The 20,759-nt window shown below is 41.1% G+C and overlaps 1 protein-coding gene across 3 annotated transcripts in view; it reads left to right on the top strand.

The window, feature by feature from the left end:
* The first annotated feature begins 1,064 nt into the window (after positions 1 to 1,064).
* Positions 1,065 to 20,759, top strand: part of FBLN1 (fibulin 1) — an 81,711-nt gene continuing 62,016 nt past the window's right edge. Inside the window, exons 1-2 of one of the 3 annotated variants that reach the window (XM_040594441.1) lie at positions 1,065 to 1,858; positions 15,343 to 15,442. In XM_040594441.1, the coding sequence (XP_040450375.1) occupies positions 1,783 to 1,858; positions 15,343 to 15,442 (176 nt within the window). In that variant the 5' untranslated portion in view covers positions 1,065 to 1,782. Of the gene's footprint in view, positions 1,859 to 14,188; positions 14,334 to 15,342; positions 15,443 to 20,759 lie in introns of those variants that run through there. The other 2 variants (XM_040594440.1, XM_040594442.1) reach the window with 2 other exon arrangements.

The raw sequence follows: 20,759 nt of genomic DNA, 5'->3' as shown, positions 1-20,759 counted from the left end.
GAAACAGACATACATGTGTAGAAAAAAAAAGAAGCAAAAACTACCCCCAAATTAAGCAAGCCATCCATCCTTCCCCTTTTCCAGCTGCCCCTTCCCAAAATAATAGTGGTGGGGAAAAAACCAACAAAACCCAAAACCAAAAAAGGAACAGCAATTGAAAAAAGAAGACCTGGTCATTAAGAGTGTGGCTAGGGGTCAGTTCCCTCCTGCCTCTTGCAATAGTTTGGGTTGAGAGAAGGGGTTGGTGGAGCCAGGTCCAAAAGGCATGGAAGGAAATGGCTCTTCACACAGTCACTGGTAGATCCATGAAACCTGTTGCCAAAGGATAGTTTGGATGATAAAGCTTTACAAGAACTCATGGGGAGACAGAATAAATACCTGGAACAGAAGTTCACTGGGGGCTACTCAGTACACAGAAACCGCATTCCACTGAGGAAATGCTCCAAACTCAAAGCAGCTGAAGGCTGGGAGAGTAGTTGGGAGAATTATCATGTGTGTCTTCCTCATTCATACTCTTCCTTTGGTGAGCATTTACAATCACTGCTGAAGATCAGTTATTGGGATATTCATACCCTTGGCCATATGGCCATTTTTATGTTCTTGTGTAAGAAAAGGATAGAGCAAGTAACCTGGTGCAGAAACCACCATGTACACTTTCAGCTCTTCCTGCCCTTAATACTTTTTCCAGTTGGACATTTTGAGGAGAGAGATTAAATTGCCTTATGAGTAGTTACAAGAGGAATAATCAGAGTCCATGTGGCACAACTACCAAGTAAACGCAAACTAACTTCCAGCTGTTTGTCTGAGTAAAACTGAGGGCAAAGTACAGAGGGGTGATGAACTCTACATTTGTTTCCATGTGCATTGCTTGCAAATACTATCCCCCATGTTATCTTAAAGATCTTGGCAACAGCATAGCCAACTGGGTGCTTTCAACCCCTGCTCTTCCTTTGACCACTATCAGTGTTTGTGTTCCTGTTTAAATAAGATAAGGAGTTGGTTTTCGGGGGATATTTTTTTTTTTTTTTTTTTTTTTTAAGAAAGGAGGGAGGGGAGAGAAAGAGCAGAGCTGACTGCCTCATTTGGGGTGAGATTCTCATCCTAACTTTTTAAGAGGGGGAGGAAAGAAAGAACTTCCCCCGCCCCCCTCCCGGTGAATTTCATTGAAAGATTCTAGAATATCACTTCTTAAAATCCTTTTTATTGACGAAAGCTGGGTTGCAGTAAAATTCACGGGAAGACAGAGAACGGGGGTTGGAAATCTCCCCTCCAGAGGTTAAACCTTCCCTTCTCTGCTAGGTGGTTTCTTTTGTTTTGTTTTGCTTTGCCTTTGTTTGTGGCTTTCTCCTCCTTGGCACCGAGAGAAGTCGCTGCATTTCTCCTTCGCGGAATCAGTCACGCCGGCCCTAGGTTCACGCTGAGTATCTGTAAAGTTTCCGAGCTAAAAGGAGTCACTTGCACAGCGTGTGGGGGGCGGCGGGCAGAGAGGTAGGGGTATCAGAAGCAACGGGGTCTTTGCCTCCCAGCTCTGGTGGCGGCTCTGTTCTGCTAAGCACTTACAGGCAGTCTAATTAACCGGATAGGCAGTGAATTAAATCTTTGTAAAGCCCACCGAGTGGGGGGGTCCTGCGAGCTCCTTTCCAACCGGTCTCAGGCGGCTGGGATAACATCAGAAACAGCGGCAGCGAGCGAAAAGGGGGGAGCCGGCTGGACGCTGCTGCAGGAGAGCCAAGCTCCCGGGCGGTGCGAGTGCTCCCGCCGGCGGGGAGCTGCGGCCGGCTGATGGACAACCTCCGCGGGGCCCGGCCGCTGCGGCTGCTCTTGCTCCTGGCGCTGGTGCCTTCGCTGCGGGGCCAAGGTAAGTGCGGGGAGCGGCGCCGAGCCGAGCTGCGGGCACCCGCCGGGCTGCGCCGCGCTCTCCCCCCGCCGCCGCCGCCCCGCCGCCCTGGGCCCGGCTCTGCCCCCGGGGCGGGCGCCGCAGGGTCCCGGGCGCCCCGGCGAGCTGCGGGACGCCGGCGCAGCCCCGCCTGGCCGGGAGGCGGCTGGGAGGCTGCCGGGTGCCTCGCCGGCCCCCCGGGCTGGCGGCACCGGCGGTGCCCGCTCCCTCTCCGGTGGCTGGAGGGCGCGGGAGCTGTGTCCCGCGGGGCAGCCGGGCTTCCCCTGGTACCCCCCTTCCCTATGCCCCGGGCAGGCTTTAAAGCGCCGCTACCACGTTCGAGCGAGCAGAAAGGCGTGGCGTGCACCGGCCCCGCCGCTGCCGCCCGGGCAGGTTCGCTCCGCGCCGGAGGCTCCGTGCGAGGCTCCGCCGGGACGGACACCGCCGCTGGGAGCTGGTGAGTCTCCCCCTACGGGGCTCGGCTGCGCTGTCCGCCCGGCGGCCCCCCGCCTCCCCGGCGCCCCCCGAGCTGCCCCCGGGCTCCTGGCGGCGGGGCCGGTCGGGCCGCCGGGGGCGCCTCTGGGGCTTTTGCAGGCCGGCGTTCCGGGAGCGGCGACACGTCGCACGGTGCCCCCGCGCACCGAAGTGCGCCCGGTGGTGGCAGCGGGCTCAGCCGCACGCCGCGAAGGCACCGCGTCCCGATCCCAGCGGCGGCGTGAGGTGTCGGGTCCGGTCTGCTGGGGACCGACTCACACGCCCCCCAAACGTGGGGAACGGGATCAGCTGTTACCTGAGATCTCGGTGGAGCGGGGGGAATGGCGAAGTAAGGGACGCAGGCTTTTTGAAAACAACCTATGAGACATTTAGGAATGGTGGTGGGGTTGCTTTTGAAATCGGGGATCTGGGTCAGGGCCATGGCTCCCTTCCCATGCGGGCTGCTTTTTTTTCCGTTTCTATTAATACTATATAAAAAGGGGATCTTCACTTGACTTAATTCAGCATAGCAATACAACAAGAGTATAACTGGTAAGTTATAACAAAGAAACTACTTTTCATATGGCGATAATTTATTGTAGCTAACAGGTTAGTGACTTTTTCTATTAGAGCACCCCCAAGGGGGCCCTTCTGAGTGGAGGCTTTGATTATGCTGCACTCCTGGCAAACATTTAGAAACATATGGTCTCTGGCCTGGGCCTAAGGATGGCAGACAAAAGCCAGTGAAATAAATTATTTGTTACTGTTGCAGTAGTTTGGCTCTCCGATTTTCACGTAGCAGAGCACTTGTCACAGATACCCTTTAAAATATTTGCTTTCAATAGATGTTAGGCACACCCTTTCAAAAAGGAGGGACAGGAGAAAGAAGGTTAGAAAAACAACACTTAATGCCAGAATCCCAAGATAGCTCCAGTTTTCTCTCAAACAGTAGAGTACATTAGCAAAGCTGTGGCTTTGATGTATCATGGTGAACAGACATAGTAATTTTAAGCATTCAACATTATTGTAAAACACTGAAGAATTTCATTTTGTGACCTCTGTACACTTGACCTTAATTACTGGACTACTTTTTTTAAGAAAAAATGATAAGTATTTTGATATCTAAGTTCAGGTTTTTGAAATCTTTTTAACACAAAGTACAACCAAATTTGGCAATAAAAGTTATTATCGGTTTTTTATTCTCAAATGAAAATCCATACTTCAATTTCACTGAGAATTTCTACATCCTTAGAACTTTGAAAACAGTACACTGGATAAAATTAGATTTAAACATCTAAAAGCAAATGAGGATCGTAGACTTTGCTTAGGTGAAATACTAGTAATTGTAATTAATATTTAATAATTACTAGTAATTGTAATTGCTGTCAGAAAAGTCTTTTGATGCATTATTTCATGTGCCATCTGTGTTTTACAGGCAGATGAAGTAATTACCTTGTAAGATGGTGTTAAGTGCAGGTTCTTTGGGGCAGAGCCTGGGTTCCTCTGCATGACTAGAGCAAGGAGACCTGGGGCAAAGACAAGCTCCGAAGTGCTTTAGTGATGACATTTGCCAAGTTACTAGGACAACATGTTTCTGAAATACAGCTTCCTCCCAAGCTTGTTACCCTTAGTTTTCTTAATTGTTTTCCTTACTAATAAATCATCAATTCATCAGTATCTATTAATTAAAGTTGTCATTCTGAAAAAAACCAGAAGTGACTGCCTTCAGTGAATGTGCCCAGTGTATGTGAATAGAGATGTGCGCAACGTTCTCGGCAAGAGTAAGCATCTTAAAAACCTTCTAAATTCTGTAATGCAACTTTGTTTTATTGTAAACATTGCATTTTTTTAAAAAAAATTCCTTTATGATATAAACTGCTATCTAATGAAGAAGATAAATTACTCACATAATTTTGTCCAGTCAGTGTATGAATAGGTCATCCTCTAGCTGTGTCTTTGGCATGTCTTGGTACTACAGGCACAGACAGTTTAAATCACTAAACATCTGGAAACATGTCTATTCAGTGTGAGCTTACAGTTTGTAATAAAAAAAAATGTTCCACTGGCTTTGTGGAATGAGTTTTATTTTAAGATTATGATTTTTACATGTGCTTTTATAGCAGTAAATTTATAAGAAATATATGGGTGGAGGTAAGACTTAGAAAAGGCTAAATGTATGCTTTCTTGCCTGCTATCATAGATAAAATCTCTTCCCCAAAATCACATATTAGCCAAAAATACTGTTCTAAAATATGAGCGCTATCTCTAAATTAGTTTTCAGTTGAGTTTTGTTTTAATAGTCCATTTTGAGACATGGCATTTTATTGCAATCAGGGGAAGAGAAAGATGTTAAACTCTTGGTTTTCATCTGTGTAATTGAAAGCAGACGTGTCAGTGAAATCCAAGATGAAAATCCATAAACTAGCTTATCAAGTTACTGCAGTATGTTTATACTGCTCTGTCAGATTTCAGGCATTATTTGATAGCAGGTCAATGCATTTTCAAAAGTTATTTATTTATTGTTGCACTTCAGCCCATTCTGCAAGTTTCATATCAACTTTACATGTGTTTTTAATATATAGTTGTGTTAAGACCAACTTGTTCTACAGTAATTTTATTAACATTTTCTGAAATGAAAGATGGATCTTAGGCCTCTGGAGCTTGACAGAAATAGTTACCTGGGACAATGAAAGAATTTAAGTTTGGTTTTGTCAGTTACAGATAGATCTAAAGAAGTAGGTGGCAAAATCAATCCAGTAAATAGAGAAGTGTGTCTACTCGATGTAATGAAATATCTGTAGAGACTACAAGGAGATGAGAAAGAGCTGAAATCCCCCCCCAAAAACAAACCATCAGGGTACAGACAAGAAATGTAATGGTAGCATAGAGTAGTTTCGTATAGAAGAGATAAAAGAATAAAAACTTTCTTTAAAAAAGTAACAGAAAAGCAATGGTTGACAGTGACAGGGAGTAAAGAAAATGAGTAAAGTTAAGAAACAACAAAATAAGCAGGTCATTTTAGTCAGAATAGGCAGAAGTTTTTGTAGAGCACTTGGGAAATGTGAGGCACGTGTATTTACATGTAAGTTTCAATGGAAGAAGTAGGCCTGGTGCTGAAATTTTAAGAGTTATCATATATAATTAAACTGACTCTCCCAGATAACATTGCTCAGAGATAAGATGTGGAAGTGGAGGCAGAGGATTCAGAAGACTGCAGCATGAGAAAAAATAGAAAACTTGTCCTCGAAGTCTATGAAGGATCATCAGGATCAAAAGAGAAGACAGAGGAAGAGGTCACAAGAAGCAAAAAGACAGACTAGAAAGGGGAGAAAGGGTCAAGTACAGATCAGTCAAGAGCCCTGGAAGAACGTAAAGAATTACCATCCACAATATTGTGTGAGTGAAAATTAGTTTAGAAATGCTCAGAATAATGTCAAGTAAGTGAAAAAAGGAATAGTTGAAGCAGTACCTAAAAGCTGTTGTACTGGGTAATTTACAGTGACAGGGAGAGCGTGTACAGTAAGGGGAAAATTGTGACAGTGACCTGCCTGGTTGTCAGACTTGGTGAGGATACTTGTCTTGCTGAAATGACCTCTAGCAAGACACTGGGACAGTCCAGTAAAAGTTGTGTGGAAAGCCTTCTGTGATCAACAGGATGCAGCAGTTCTAAAGAAGGATCTCCAGTGCTAATGCTCTCCTGAACGTGCTGACATATCTTTGGCTAAAGCACTTAATGAAGCTTCTTGCTTCCACTTTTCTAAACAAGTAAAATTTTTTTTTCCCTCCCAGCACTCATGAGTGCTTTGTCTCTGTGCTTTGCATAACCTACTTTAGACTTAAAAGTTTTGAGAAATTGTCCTTTGGATTTCAAGTAAGTGTAGTTGGATATTAAGAAGAAACTGAATTTCTACATTTTCAGGAATTCTCATTCAAATTCTTCTTTTGATTTGATTTCAGGTTATTTGAAAATTTTCATTGAAAAAACCTGAATGACATGTCTGATGAAGTTTTGGGTATTTACTACACAAGTATAGGAAATACGTTATTTTCTGGATTATGGTAGCACCCACAAATGACCCATGCTGCACAAGGTTGTAAGATATTCCCTGCTAAAGGGTTTATTTTTAAGTCTAGTCAAAATCTGGATTGAGACCTTAAGCTTAGTAATAAAGAAAGCAATACCTAAAAAAATTGTTTGTATTGATGTCGAAATAAGTGTTGGATACAGAAAAACTTTGTCTGGTATATTCCAGCTTTTAGGCTGTTTCCAAGGATTTACTAAGCGCTGGAAGGATATACAGTACAAATGCTACCAGCAGTATGTCCATTCAAAATATTATAATCTTCTGGCTTTGAAGCTCTCATCACTGGCTAAATGTCAAGTACTGAGTACTTCTAATATCAATACTTTGGCAGAAAATCTGGAAGAGGTAGATAGCAATTTGCAGCTCAGTATATCTAATTTAAAAAATGAGGAAAATATCACATAAGATAGAGTTTTAGCAATGTTTTCTCCAAAAGGAAACCTTCCCTAAATTGTTGCTAAATAATTATATGCAAAAAAATATGGGTCTTTATTTCCCCCTGCTCTCTGTAGTCTGTGGTTCCTTACATATTGGAACCATGTCCCATTGTGTTATAAATTTTGTCCCATCTACTTAGTGTTTCCAGACTAGTCTTTAAATACAGCAGTAGTAGAATATCAGGATCTTTCATCATCGTCCATCTTTTTTTTTTTTTTTTTTTTTTTTAAATATTCAGCAATAAACAGAGAAGCAGAGAAGATATGTTTCACTCAAGCAGTATATAAAAGCATAGTTATTCTTACTGATTTTCTGGTCAGCTGAAAATATAAAAATCCTACTGTGCAAATGTTTTTCCTCATTTTACATGAGGAAATATAGGAATGTTTGATCATATATATATGTATCTCTATGTATCTGTTTGATACTGAGACATCCTGCTTTGTCATACACTCATATCCCTCCTATTTTAGTTGCTTTAATTTGAATATATACATATACTTGGACTCAATACAAAGCTCTTTGAGATCTATATAAAGACTGTCATTTACTGCAGTGTATTTTGGATCATGCCCTTTGTACAAATGAACAGGACTAACAATAGATTAATTGTAACACCTTGTATAGAAATTTCTAATCACACTTTAAAAAAAATTTGAAATGAGAAACCAAGGGAAGATAAATACGTTCTTCAATGAGAAAGAAAAAGTGCTACTTCGGACTGTCAACACCCTGTAAAGTAATTTCATTATTTGCATGTTTTTTTTCATACAGGGAGAAGTGAAGGACAAAATTTAGCATGTGCCTGTCAGAAAGAGCAGTTGTAGTTCTTCCAGTTATGAGTCCTTTTCTGTAGGTCCATCCATGTCGTCTTGGTGAGACTGGGTTCTTTAGGCCACCTGCATCCATCAGAGATGTGAATGCACCCCTTATTTCATGTTCTTTGAGTGTGTGAAGAACCATTACTTACACGTTACTGTTTATGTGATGCTGACTCAGCGGACTGAGTATCAAGTTTCTCTCCATATCTTCAGGTCTTCTAGGAATCTTCAGGACAGCCTTCAGTCTTCTAGTCTTAGTAACTTTTGAACTCCAGCCTCCTCACAGAAGTCCAAAAAATAACCTGTCTGGAAAGCTGAAAAAATTCAAGTGAATTTGTGCACAGAAAAACATCCGCATGAAGTAGCAGTCTTCAGACACATTGAAGGTTGAAGTGTGTAAGACCCTGTGTATTAGAGGTAGTAACAAAAGAATGGATTTAAATGGGCTTTTGGAGTGGACAGTGAGGTAATACATGATTAAAAATTCTCTGTTATTTGGTACATCGAAGCACAAGAGCACATTGCGTAGAGAGGTTGTGGAATCACCCTCACTTGATACAGTTTTGAACAACTAATTAGAAATCTGCCTAGAACTGGCCAGATTTTATCAGCTGTACTTGAGAGTAAAGGACAAGACAACCTCTTGAGTGGTCTTACATCCCTGTCTTTTGTGGCATTTTGATATGATATAGTCTTCCTGAAATAGATTGAGTTGTCTTTTTCTAATTTTTTAGTAGCCGCTTGCCTACATTCTTGATAATTTTTTTTGTTAGACCTGAGACAAAATAAAAAACCCACAGGAAAGCACTTACTTTCCTCACCACAGAAAATAAGGCATGTTGCAACATAGCATTGCCTCCCTTAGGCCTGTCCTTATCACCAAACATAACAGCTACCTCATCATCAGCTATTGCCACGAATGATTTTAAGAGCCTCTTTCATAAACTGCAAACAGACACCTCGTAAAATGAGGTTTGGCCGTATCTGAAAAATCCCCCTAATTGTGTGATGGCCACTGCTGGTGCTAACAGAGCCACATTCCCCATAAATGAGTGTTCTCCAGACCTAAGAAAATTTCCAGTAAAATGTTGGCTGTTTTAAAACCAACCACAAAACACACTAATGTACCAGGCATTTCCTTTAGGGTGCTGCTGCTGTACTTAGTGTGCTAACTGCGTTTCTTCAGTGATTTCAGCTGTCCTGAAATAATCACACTCAGCTAAGAATTTATCAGAAGGTAAAGGTTCAAATGCTTTAAGCCTGTTTAGAGAGAGTATTGTATTGCTTAGCAGCACACAAACTGTGAGTAATTGCCTGTCGGTCCATAAAGATCCAATGTGATGTCCACACTTGGAAGAGAGAAGTACTGTTGTTGTATTTCTGAGGGAAAACAGTAGTCTAAAGCAGTTCTGGAGGGGGACTGCTGGTGATGAACGCAGCTTTGCAGGCTACAGCAGATGCATTGGAGACTGTCTCCTGGCTTGTGCTCTGCTCTTGTGGGTATTCCAAGAGGGCATCCTGGCTTCACGTTTCATGCATTTGTTACGAAGTTCAAGCTGGTATGTTCTTCAGGGGAACCTGTAAGAACAACCTAGTGGAAGGACTGAGAATAGTTTATTGTCCAAAGGTGATTAATGCCACAGCTCAGCTGTGTCTATTCATCTTACCCCATCAGTGCATTGGTACATTTGATGTACGGTCTTATGGTAAACAGGAACGTCTCTGCAGAAGATAAAAAGCTCCTTTTCACTTATTTCTCTGCATACGAAATGGAGGAGGAACATGTTCATTCTGACTCCAGTCTGAAGAGAGAGCAAATACATCATCTTGGTTGGAGAATGGCATTGCTCCATTACTCCCAATTCAAACCATTTGTTTCAGGGAATCGTGAGGCCAGATTTTGTGTTGTATGTCTTTTTCTGTCATAGTTTCAGGTCGTCTTCTGCCTAATCCCTAGGCTTACACAGAAGATTGAGTTGCGACAAGGCTGTACTTACCATGTTAACCTATTACCGGTTGAACCTTTGAAGTCAGCTGGCTTCCCTCTTGTCTTAATGTGTCTCTGGGTCTATTTGATGCCAGAAGTGGCCAGCCAGAGTGTATTTGCATTGCTAGAAACAGCATTTCCACAGTTTGTTGTAAGGACAGCCAAAAAGTCAAGACTACAAATCGTAGCTGCCAGCACTTGACTGCCATCCCTGCTACAAATGCAGTTGACTTGTCCACCTAATATTAGCCCGGTGTCATTGTTTCAAGAAAAATTGCTTTGGCGTAGCAAATCAGGCCAAACACACTTTGTCTGTCCTGGACCTATAGCACAGTGGCCCCCTGGCAAAAGGGATATGCAGCTATTCTGGTTTTGCGTCAGGAGATTACAGATGTAAAGGGAGGTTGGAAGGCAAAGCATGTGACTCCGAATAATAGGGATGGCCAGTCTGTCTTTTTGAGGATCAAATTATTTATGTAGACTTGGGTTTTTTTTCAGCTGACAGTTAGATGGATGAGCATTAATAGTAAAAGAGTTTTCTTGACAGCACAAGAAAGGTTTCGCCAGGAAGGTACACTTCACACAAAGTTGAAAGTATTTTTATTACTGAAAACCTAAACCAATGCATGTCTGTCGTAATCCTGAGTTCCAAAAACTCTGGATGACATACTGTTACTGAAACATGTTGGACTAGTGCTTAACTTTCACAGGGTCCATCTGCTGCCTGTATCTGCATATGCTGAAAAGTGATAATCATGTTCTGTTTTCTCACATTCCAGTGCTGAGTCTCTTGCAGAGTAAATTGAGTGAAGGGCAAGACCTGCACTGCATTTTACAAACTTAATCAATTAATGTGCTTAAAAGATTGAAAATATCATAATAAGGAGGTGTGACTTTGACCCCTTGACCTGGAGTCACTTCCAAATCCAGACCCAACTGTAGCTGGTCATGTGGACTGGGAGGTCAATGACTTTGATAGCCACATCGCTTATTGCACTGAAGAACTGGAAAGCTTTGCTAGCACTAGCTTGATAAGCCCACTTAGGCTCAGGTGTAGCTTTGGTTTGATATCATCAGTTTTATAACTGTTCCATAGATCAGCACTGAGTAATGAACAGCTATCTAATCCTGGGTTGTACGTAGACTCTTCCATCATCACGAGCTGTACAGAATATCTGCTATTGTAGATTGTTCCTTAAAAAATATCTGTCCCTTTTTGATCTAGCTGGAATGCTACTGCCATGAAAATTACCCAGTCCTTTTTACTTCTGATTATTTTTTTTGCACAATTCCCAGAAACAATTCAGGGTTTCTCATTCCAGGAATCATGCTTTTGGGTAACATTCTTAAGCTTATCTTTCTTTTGCAGAAAATGTTCACTGTAGCAGCTGAATAAGCAATTATTACATCATAGAAGTCCAAGGTTATACAGATTTTAACCACATTTCTTTCTTTGAACTCCCACACGGTATGGCAATCCCATTAAGATTAGCAAACTACCTTTTTTAAAAACAACCATATGCTTGTACACATTTTGTCTGTGTAAGCATAGTTCCTAGCTAGCACATGAATCATGTGCAGAAAATGTTTGAATTTGTGTGACCTTTAATCACTTATCTGATAGGTATTCATGACAGCTTTTGTAAAATTAAAGATCTGAGTTCCAGCTGTGTTTCTACTATCCTCTTCCAGAGACTCCTGAAATCTCTCTGTAACTTATGTGTGTAGTATTCATACTACCTTAACATCAGGATAGGCATCCTTGCTGTTATCACACTAACATGATGTGTGTCCTTTTGGATACCCTGCTGCTCATACCTTTTTACATGGACAAATTAGTGATAAAGCTGCATTTAATATTATCCAAAATAGGCTTGGATTTTCTCAGCATGCAGAATTATTGAGTGAAAAGGAAGTAAACATGCTGCTATCTTAACAGATCTCTGGTTTATCTTCATGTTTTTCTGTGTCATGTTACCAGAAAGCTGAATAATTCCTTCACAGACTTAAAAAAATGGACCAGACAGTGTACGCCTGCATGTTACAACTTTCCTGTATACCCCTCTAAATAAAACGGCGCATTTCAGCTGAATACAGACAATGTCATTGGCCTTTCCTAGAAGTGTTTTGTCTCTCAGATGCCTGAGATGTCTCTGGCTGATTTGCATGAAACATTATGCACTTGGCAAAACAGCTGAAGGGACGCCAGGTTCAGAAGAACGGCACTGTAATTTCCATTCGATCATCTTTGGCATGCCAGCTCTGAGGGGTGCCGTGAACCCATCCGCTCCAGTAAAAGACACATGGTCGTATTCGGAGAAAAAAGAATCATCACTTTCTGCACAGTAAGTGAGATTCTTCGAGATGTCATAATCAAGAGTAATTTCTACCATCTGCTTCCTACTATCCCTTCCTTTCAGATGCCCTACATTACAAACATCTGGTTATGAGAAACTGAGGAGAGGCCATTCCCCCCCCCCCACGTTGTTGGTCTCCTGAACAGGGTGGAAGGAGGCACAAATGTCCTCGGTATGAACTGCTTGCCCAAAGGTTTCCAGCTGGGAGCCACATGAATATGCACGTGTAGGGTTGAATCCACAACACTGGAAAAATACAGTTGTGAGATGATAAGTCTGCTCTGTTTCTAACCGCTCGTTAACAACACTTAATGCCAAAATAGTCAGACTTGATTCCAGTGCAATCAGGAGTTGACACCCAGGGTGTGAGACATGCGTTCTGAGATTGTGAAGGAGTAGAGACTGGTCCACGAATTTCTGTTTTTAAAAGCAAACTGCAAAGCTAAGCTAGAGAAAATGTTTTCCACTGTTTTATTGTTATGTTTTAGAAGAATGGCCTTGAGGGTGGAGTCCTTTTTCTACTGCTTGTTTTTCACTTCCCTCTATTCTCAAGAGATTTTTGGCAGGATCTTTGGAGGTTATGAATTGTGATGTCACCAAAACAATGAGTCTGGACCACAGTTCTCAACAAACTATCCAAAATCCTTCCTTGTCTGGATGCACTCCTGCAGATGAGCTTGCTTAGCTTGGCCTGCTTTGAATTCTTGAGTTATTTGGTTGGAGTAGAGGTGTGTTGCCAGAGCTGGGAGGGAAGAACTGGTGTCCAGAGCCAGGGATTGTCCTTCTGGGGAGGAACTTGGCCAAAGACCCATTTGTACAAAGCCCCGCAAAAACCTGCAGCCAGCTCTGCAGTTCAGTTCAATGTGTATCATTTTTCAACACAGACTGATTGCAGACAACAGCACTAAAAATACGGTTATTTGTAACACATTGTATGAGATCTGGTGCATATAATGTTTGTTAGCAATGCACTGGCAGACAGAGAGCACCAGACAGGGTCCCTATTCCCAAAGAAGAGGTCAGACATAAATTCATGTCTTTTACCACAGGCAGATATTTATTTAAAAGACTGATGTTCTCTGTGGCATTATAAACTACAATTAGTTTTCAGACACTGGCATGAATTCTGGACACCCAGAGGAATTCAAGAGAAATATTGCCTTGACTTCATGACAGAATTTTGACCATTATTTGGAGTATCTAAGTAAGACCAGAAGGTTGACCTGGGTCACAAAGTACAGAGCTCTGTTACAAACTAATGTTTAATGTAATTCTAAGTATAATGATTTTCTTATTTAAGAATTTTTGGTTTACTTGATCCCATAATTCTGATTATTGTTTACTGCTGTATTATTTGTTGACAGGAACCACATCCTTTCACGAGCTTTATTTATTTCAGCTTAAGATGGACTGTTTCTTCCAGTTTCTCCTCATATAACAGGTCTTTGATATTCCCCTGACTGTCCTCCTAGCACTTCTTTACACATTTTCCATTTTGATGTAATCTTTCCTAAAGAGGGATAGCCAAAAATTATGCTCAGTACTCCAGAGCTTTGCCCTGTAGAATTGATAACTACCTTAAGAGTAACCATGTTCACATGACCGATGCATCCTAAAATTTCATTTAGCTCTTTCCTTTGTGCTTTGAACTGTTGGATTATAATCACTCGTTGGGAATATAGGTCCTCAGTGTGTACTGGTGCATAGGGCTTATTCCTCCCCAGATGCAGGACTTTGCATTTCCCTTTGTGGAACTTTGTGAGGTTCCTGTCAGCCCATTTCTCTCGCCTGTTGAGGTCCCTCTGAATGGCAGCCCAACCCTTTGGTACATCAGCTACTCCTCCCAGATTTGTATCACCTGTGAAGTTGTTGAGGGTGCAGTCCTTCCCAGCATCAACCTCACTGTCCACTTACCCAACCTGTACATTGTCAGCTTGTCAGTGATGAAGTCATGGGAGACAGTATTAAAAGCCTTCCTGATGTCAAGGTGAACAACGACCACTGCTCTCCCTTCATCCACCAAGCTAGCTACCTCATTGCAGAAGGCTGTGAGGTTAGTTAAACATGGTAGCCCCTTCATAAATACAAGCTGACTTCTCCCAATCACCTTCTTGTCCTTCATGTGTTTGGGCGTTGTTTCCAGGAGGATTTTCCCCATGACCTTCCCTGACAGTGAGAAGAGGTTGACCAGCCTGTAGTTTCATAGATCTACTCTCTTGTCCTCCTTGAAGATGAGGCATTTGTTCTCTTCCATTCTTCAGGAAATTCATTCACTGTGACTTCCCAGAGATAATTGTGAGTAGCCTGGCAATGACATCACCCCACTCCTTCAGCACTCGTGGGTGCAGCCTGTCAGGGCCACCAGTCAAAAAACTTAGGAAACAAAGAGAAAACATTAGAAAGCTGTCCCTCTCGATCATCAGCTGTTTTATTACACAGATTGGGTATTTGTTATACAAGGAGCTATTCGGTGTCCGGACTACAAGATAATAGGAAAATGTGACTCGTGTTTTATTCCAAGTTCTGATACACCTGCTGTGCAGTGAACTTTTGCACTTGAAATATGAAGCAAACCTGTAGTGCTTGTCAGTTCATTAACAGTATTTAGTTTTATTAAATTAGAGACCTTTGCAAAAATATGCTCCGTACAAATAATTATCCTCAGTATGCTTTCCCCCTTAGTTTCAGGGTTGATGTAAGTTGTTATTTATATTAGTTTTTCTTTCATATGTTAAGCGATCAAAATACCATATACCTTTCTGTCTCTCTCTGCAATGCTTTTGCATTTACAGACATACTTTTGATCAAAACAGATTAATTGGACAATAACCACAGGAAGAAATAGTTCCTCAAGTTTAACTTGTAAGGAGATTCTTCTCTCTTTTATATCAGACAGACTTGATTTAATCCTTTATTCTTCAGGATTTTAAAAGGTTGCTTATTGCTGCTGCCACTTTTGATAATAAAAGAGTGCAATCCGACATATCCTTTTATTGTGCAGGACTGTTACCTGTACTGTTCCGTGCTGGAATATCAGTCCCTAGGCTGTGACTTTATGTGGAAGGTTAAGGGAAACTGCACTTTGCTTCACTGAGGACAGAATACCTCCAGCACTCGGGCTTATTGCAAGGTGCTAAGGGATGCTTCATTTGAGTATGGGTGCGCTATTCTGTCTGTAGATTAGCAAGAGGAAAACAAACTGACTCTCTTCTGTTTTGTTTTGGTTTTTAACTGGCAGATGCAATACTATTTACTAAGGTTGCATTAAATTTATTGTTGTGTTCTTCTTTCTTCATTTCTGCAGATCTTTCAATGGAAGAATGCTGTGACAAGGGTATCGAATGGGCAAATAAAAACAGAATATGTACTTCTCTACCGTTAATATCCGAGTCCAGAGAATGCAGGTACATAGTTACCTATTATATATAAAACTATGGTTTGTGTTTCCATGTAAAACCATGGGAATGGCAGGTATGAAAGCTGGTTTAGAAGCTGAAGCACCCAGGTCTTAAATAAGTTTTTCGAATCCACAACTAGCCTTGGGGAGTACCTATTTTTCTTCCATTAAGTCCTTTAAATTTTTGCTGTTGGCCTAGTGTAGAGGCAGCCAGCTCTAATCTGTTTGCAATGTTCTGTCCTTTAAAAGTTTTTCCACTGTGCTCTACTCACAGGGCTTGGACTCTGCCTACAGTCAATACACCTCAGTGTGGCTCCACTAATGTCAGCAAAGCTTCTTCAGTTTAGACTGATTGTGAATATTTCTCAGTGATGGTCCAAATTCTCCGGCAAAAGTTGATAAAGAAACACAATAGATCCTGTACATGAATAATCTATGGATTGTATATGTACACATGTATGTATATAAGACAGCCTTTTAAAACTGCTTCTCCTGTGTGGTGCCACACAGGTAATTGTCCTGTAGTTCTTCATTGAATTGCTGTGTGTGGGAGCTTAAACTTTAAGTCAAGGAGACTGTAGAGTGTCCCAACTTCTGTCAAATGTATTTGACTATAGAAAATAGTAACTTTAGTTAATAAATAGATTTCTTAATTCTACTGACATTTAAGAGGATACCAATTTCTATTGAATAATCTAGCAAATGAAATAATGAAGTTAAAGGTTAAAGTTATTTGCACAGTAATATTTTGGTTATACTGAATCTTTGATATGGTTGGGGCATTTGTATTTTTTATGTCAATGATAGTTTGCATTATTTTTACTGTTAAATGCACTAGTTACTTTTAATTTGTGGAGCTAACAACTGGTGATTGGTAGTTTGAGGGGCAGTTTCACAGAGGACTTTGTATTTAAAACATATTGCATTGCTTCCCTCTATTCAAATGAACTGCAAAGTGATTTAAGCTTGGTAATTGTAGGAGTGTTGGATTGATCTTTATTATGGAAAGAATGTGTCTTGCAGGCAAGCCTGTCCATATTTTCTGACTTTTGCATTTATATTGGCATTGAAGGCAGTCTCTTACGCATAAGAATTGACAGATAGGACTTAAATCCCAGTTTAGGAAATACTTGAAGAGTCAGGAGAGTTACAGACAAAACAGAGGCAGAAAAAAAACAGGAAACCAAGTTTATTGAACAATCTGTCAGTGAGAATCTTGATGATCTAATGATAATTGGATTAATGTGAGTTGCAATTCTGTAAATGTAACTTATTCTTTTAAAGGTTGCTGGTTTGGAGAGTCTTTAGGACTTTGTAGGAACTGAAAAAAGCTTACTAATGCTTCATCTAGCTTTTCTGCATAACTGATACACAATTAAGGAAATTAGAGTGATGTAATGGTAAATCAGAAATGGGTAAAGGTACATATTCTATGAAGAGGCGTTGAGGGTTTACTGACAAAGAAGTGGATAAATGCAGTTCATTTGCATTTGTTCATGACTGTATGATAAATAAACAGCTCCCCCTGAAGCTTGGCTTCACTGTAAAAATGACTAAGTAAAATTGACACCTTTGACTACTTGCCTTAATGGCAGTGTTGTTTGACTCCTGTTATGATTGCAAACTGGCATATATGTGAGAGGTACAGAAACATCACTTTATGGTGCCATTTCAGACACAAAAGTAAGGGCCAAATTCTGCTCCTAATTGCTGGTGTAACTGGATCCAGAGTGAAGAGTGAAGGAGCATAATTCCCTTTGCAAGCACATGAGGGTAATGACACCGATTTTGTACATGTATTCCTGCTGCACAGAGATGTGAGCAAAACCAGGTTCACTGCACTTGCTGAGGTCTGGGCAGGTGAGAATAAGACACAGGATGCTTCATTGGTCACAGATTCTCACAAAACCTTGCTTCCTATTTAGACACCTACATGCAGTGGGAGCAATAATGTATTGTTTATGTGGTTGCTTAAACCCCAGCTGGGGTCTTTTAACTGTCTAGTGCTGCACAGTGTTGGACACTGTAGATTATCTGAGTGCTGTAAAAAACCACGGCCTCTTGTATGTACAAACAGATATTACTTCATGCCAATTGGAGCTGTTTGCCCTGCGTATTTGAGACTGGGTTTGCAAGGTTAGCAGTTGAATGCAAGGGAAAAATACATTGTGAAGTGAGCAGATTGGATGAAGTTACTGAAACAAAAATGATGTTGTGCAGTTACTTTGCAAAGACTATGCAACACAGAACAGGTTGGATGTGAGTATGTACCCCAACACTTCGCAAGAACTTCCATGCTGGCTTTGAATCCTCTGCTTAGAATAGTAATAACCTAATGGCATGTCAGATTCAGTCCTTCCCTTAAAGAAAGCCCACTGCTGGGGTTTCTTTTGCTTTTCTTTTGTTCGTGTGTGGAACAAGCTGCCTTACTGAATTAGAATTGCACCCCCTTGACCTTTTCCCAACCATTTTTAAAGCACATCTGTAGTAATCAAGAAGGGTTTCCATGCAAGTGCTGACGTTCTCCTACCTGCTGTGCATCCTAAAAACAAGCTGACAGTTCTGGGGTTTAGCATCTTTTTAGGATCCTTCCCCCAAATTTTCTTGTGGTTTTTGAGGGACTTGCCATCAATGTGAGTGACACTTGCTGAATATGGTACAGTTCAAACTGCAGTTGTGCTCGCTTTCTTCTCCTATACCACAGGTGAGGCAGCCCCCTGTCTGAAGTTCACAAGAATTCATCTGATCAATCTGGCTGCTGTTACTCAGCTGCATTTAAGTTGAAACAAGGCTCTGGGCTCAACGTCCAGTCGTGTCTGCAATCAGTTACTGTGGTTGCTTGTCCCAGAAATGAGTACGCCTCATTGCTGTGTCTTCATGACTCAAGTAAATATGAGTGTTGAGTTTTAATAATATCTTTGGCTGTCCTAACAGCAGCTTTTTGCCCATTCATCCATTTTCTTGTGATATGGTTAAACTCAGAGCAGCTGGAAAGAGCTGCCATTTATTTTTGGAACTCAACCCACCCAATAAATCTTCTTTTTTTCATAATGAAGAGTTTCCCCTTCCCAGAGCTCTTAGCAAGTGAACTTAGCTCCTTGATCAGAAACAGCATCCCTCCATATGAGAATTGCATGCCTTCAGCACTGTGTAAAGTCTTTTTGGAGTTACACTGGGAATAACATAATTTATTATTAGTGTTGCAAGAATGCATGAAAGAAGAAGCTACAGAACAGTCTGCTAGGCACTGTGCAAAAACACAACAAAAAGGTGATCTGTGTTATCAAGCAGAGACAAGTGGCAGCACTTGGATGCAGACTCAGATGGGAACACGAGGAAGTGATAAGGCAAGAAGAGTGTTTGGAGTGATAGGCACCAGATGCTCAACTGCTGATAGATGTTTAGTGATTTATGCCATTGTAAGTCTGAAAGAGCCTGAGATTTTGGACATGGAAATTGTGACGGTTTTATGCTGGAAAAAGCTCTTTAAAAGTAATTTTTGGAGAACTTGTCTGTCTTAATTATTATCTCTTCTCTGTAGCCTGCTAAGTGTGCTACGCCATCACCAAGATTTTGGGCTTCACAGCTGGAGGGATAGAACAGTCTGCTGTGTTGCCAGGGGCTTATTGCCAGTCATTTAGGATAAGTTGCTTACTTCACTTTGTGAATAATGTCAAACTCGGTCTTCCTCTGCCACAAGATTATCAGTATTGTTTCCCTACATAATATATGATATCAATGTAATTTTACCCTTCTCCTTCAAGATAATTTTTGTTATGTAGCCTACAAAGGTTGTTTATGGATTGCAGCTGGTTAATTTTGAGGGTTGTTGAATCATTTACTTGAGCCCTTTGCTAATTTCATGATCAAATGTATATATTTTCATTGTGGAGGTGCTCTTTATTATTTTCATTTGTCATACGGTGTCACTCGTAATACTAGAGCTCTTGCTCTTAATTTTCTAAGTTCATTTCTGTAGCATGTTAAACTGCAAACTGAAAGGTCTAAGGGTGGAAGACCCAGCTTGTTTTTGCAAAATAATTCCGAAGTGGAATCATTCCCTTTTCTTTGTTTTAAAACTTGGTTTTGTCCAAGACCTTCCACTGTGCACATGAATAGCACTGATGTAGTTTGAAAGTGGGCTAGTAAGTAGGAGAGAGGCAAAGGTTAATGAAATTAAATTGACAACAAAGACATTGTTTTCAGAGCCAAGTAGAATTTAATGCCTTTATGGAAATAAATGAAAGGAAAAAGAGGTGATTATGAAATCTGTGCTGGTTTAGGAGCGCATCCTCTGGGGAAAAAGAATAAGAAGTTTGAATGGATTGTGGTGGTAGATGGGCATGTAGATCTTCAGCTGGAAATTCATTTCATGAAGATCAGTAGCATTGGTTAAATTTTAACAGAAAGTAAAAGTGAGAACATAAAACATGATTTCTTAACTTGATTTATAATCAAATTACCTGGTAATGAAATAACTTTAATTTTAGATCAGCACCTGCAGCAAAGAATAATGATTTTTTTTAAAAAAAATGTCTGAGTGATTCCTGTTCACTAGTGAGCCATGAATAAAACTCATCTTTCAGAGATGCATGATTTTACCTGACATATCCTGAGTGAATGTCAGTTATGAGGCCTCATGCTCCTAGAGATTCCATATTTAGTGTTTTAAGATTTCAACCATATTGCAAACATATAACTACTTCAGTAAAGTTCTGTTGGACTGTATTAACTGAAAATCAGAATATGGCAGATAAGGAGGAAGTAGTTGACTTTTTAAATTAGGAGTAATTAAAAAAATACAGGAAAGTACTCTTATACTTTTTTGGGGTTTTAGAGATCAATATTGTCAGCTGTCTGTGGACATGAATTTAATAGGAGTGCTACACAGGAAGAGTTGAAAGGTTTTACACAGAGACAAATCTAGATGTCCTATTAGCCAGTGGGGATGACTCCTTTACCGCACTGAGAAGCAGAAACTGGTTATGTATTATATGAGGGTATAAGCCTGGGAGATGCCCATCGTTTAGCAAAGACAGGGAGGGGGATTCTTTGTCTCAGAAGTATTGGAGTCTGAAGGGTTTGTGGTGGTACGCTCTGGCGGCCATCAGCACGTGGGCTGGTGTGCAAAGGGGAAGGGGTGGTCAGCTGGGCAGGCTGAGTTGCAGCTGGAAGACCAGTACGGTGCAGATTTTTCTAGCATTTTTCTCTGCCATCTCTCAAGGATTTCTACCTCTGTTACAGCCACACAAGCATTTACAGTCCCAAGCAATATTTGCTACCAGTGCAACTTCGCTGTTAGGATTTGGGCAATGAAGTGTGAT

This window comes from Falco naumanni, chromosome 5 (assembly GCF_017639655.2).
Source record: "Falco naumanni isolate bFalNau1 chromosome 5, bFalNau1.pat, whole genome shotgun sequence".
Classification (NCBI taxonomy): Eukaryota; Metazoa; Chordata; class Aves; order Falconiformes; family Falconidae; genus Falco; species Falco naumanni.
The sequence above is the reverse complement of the archived record's forward strand: the minus strand, read 5'-3'. Positions and strand labels throughout refer to the sequence as shown.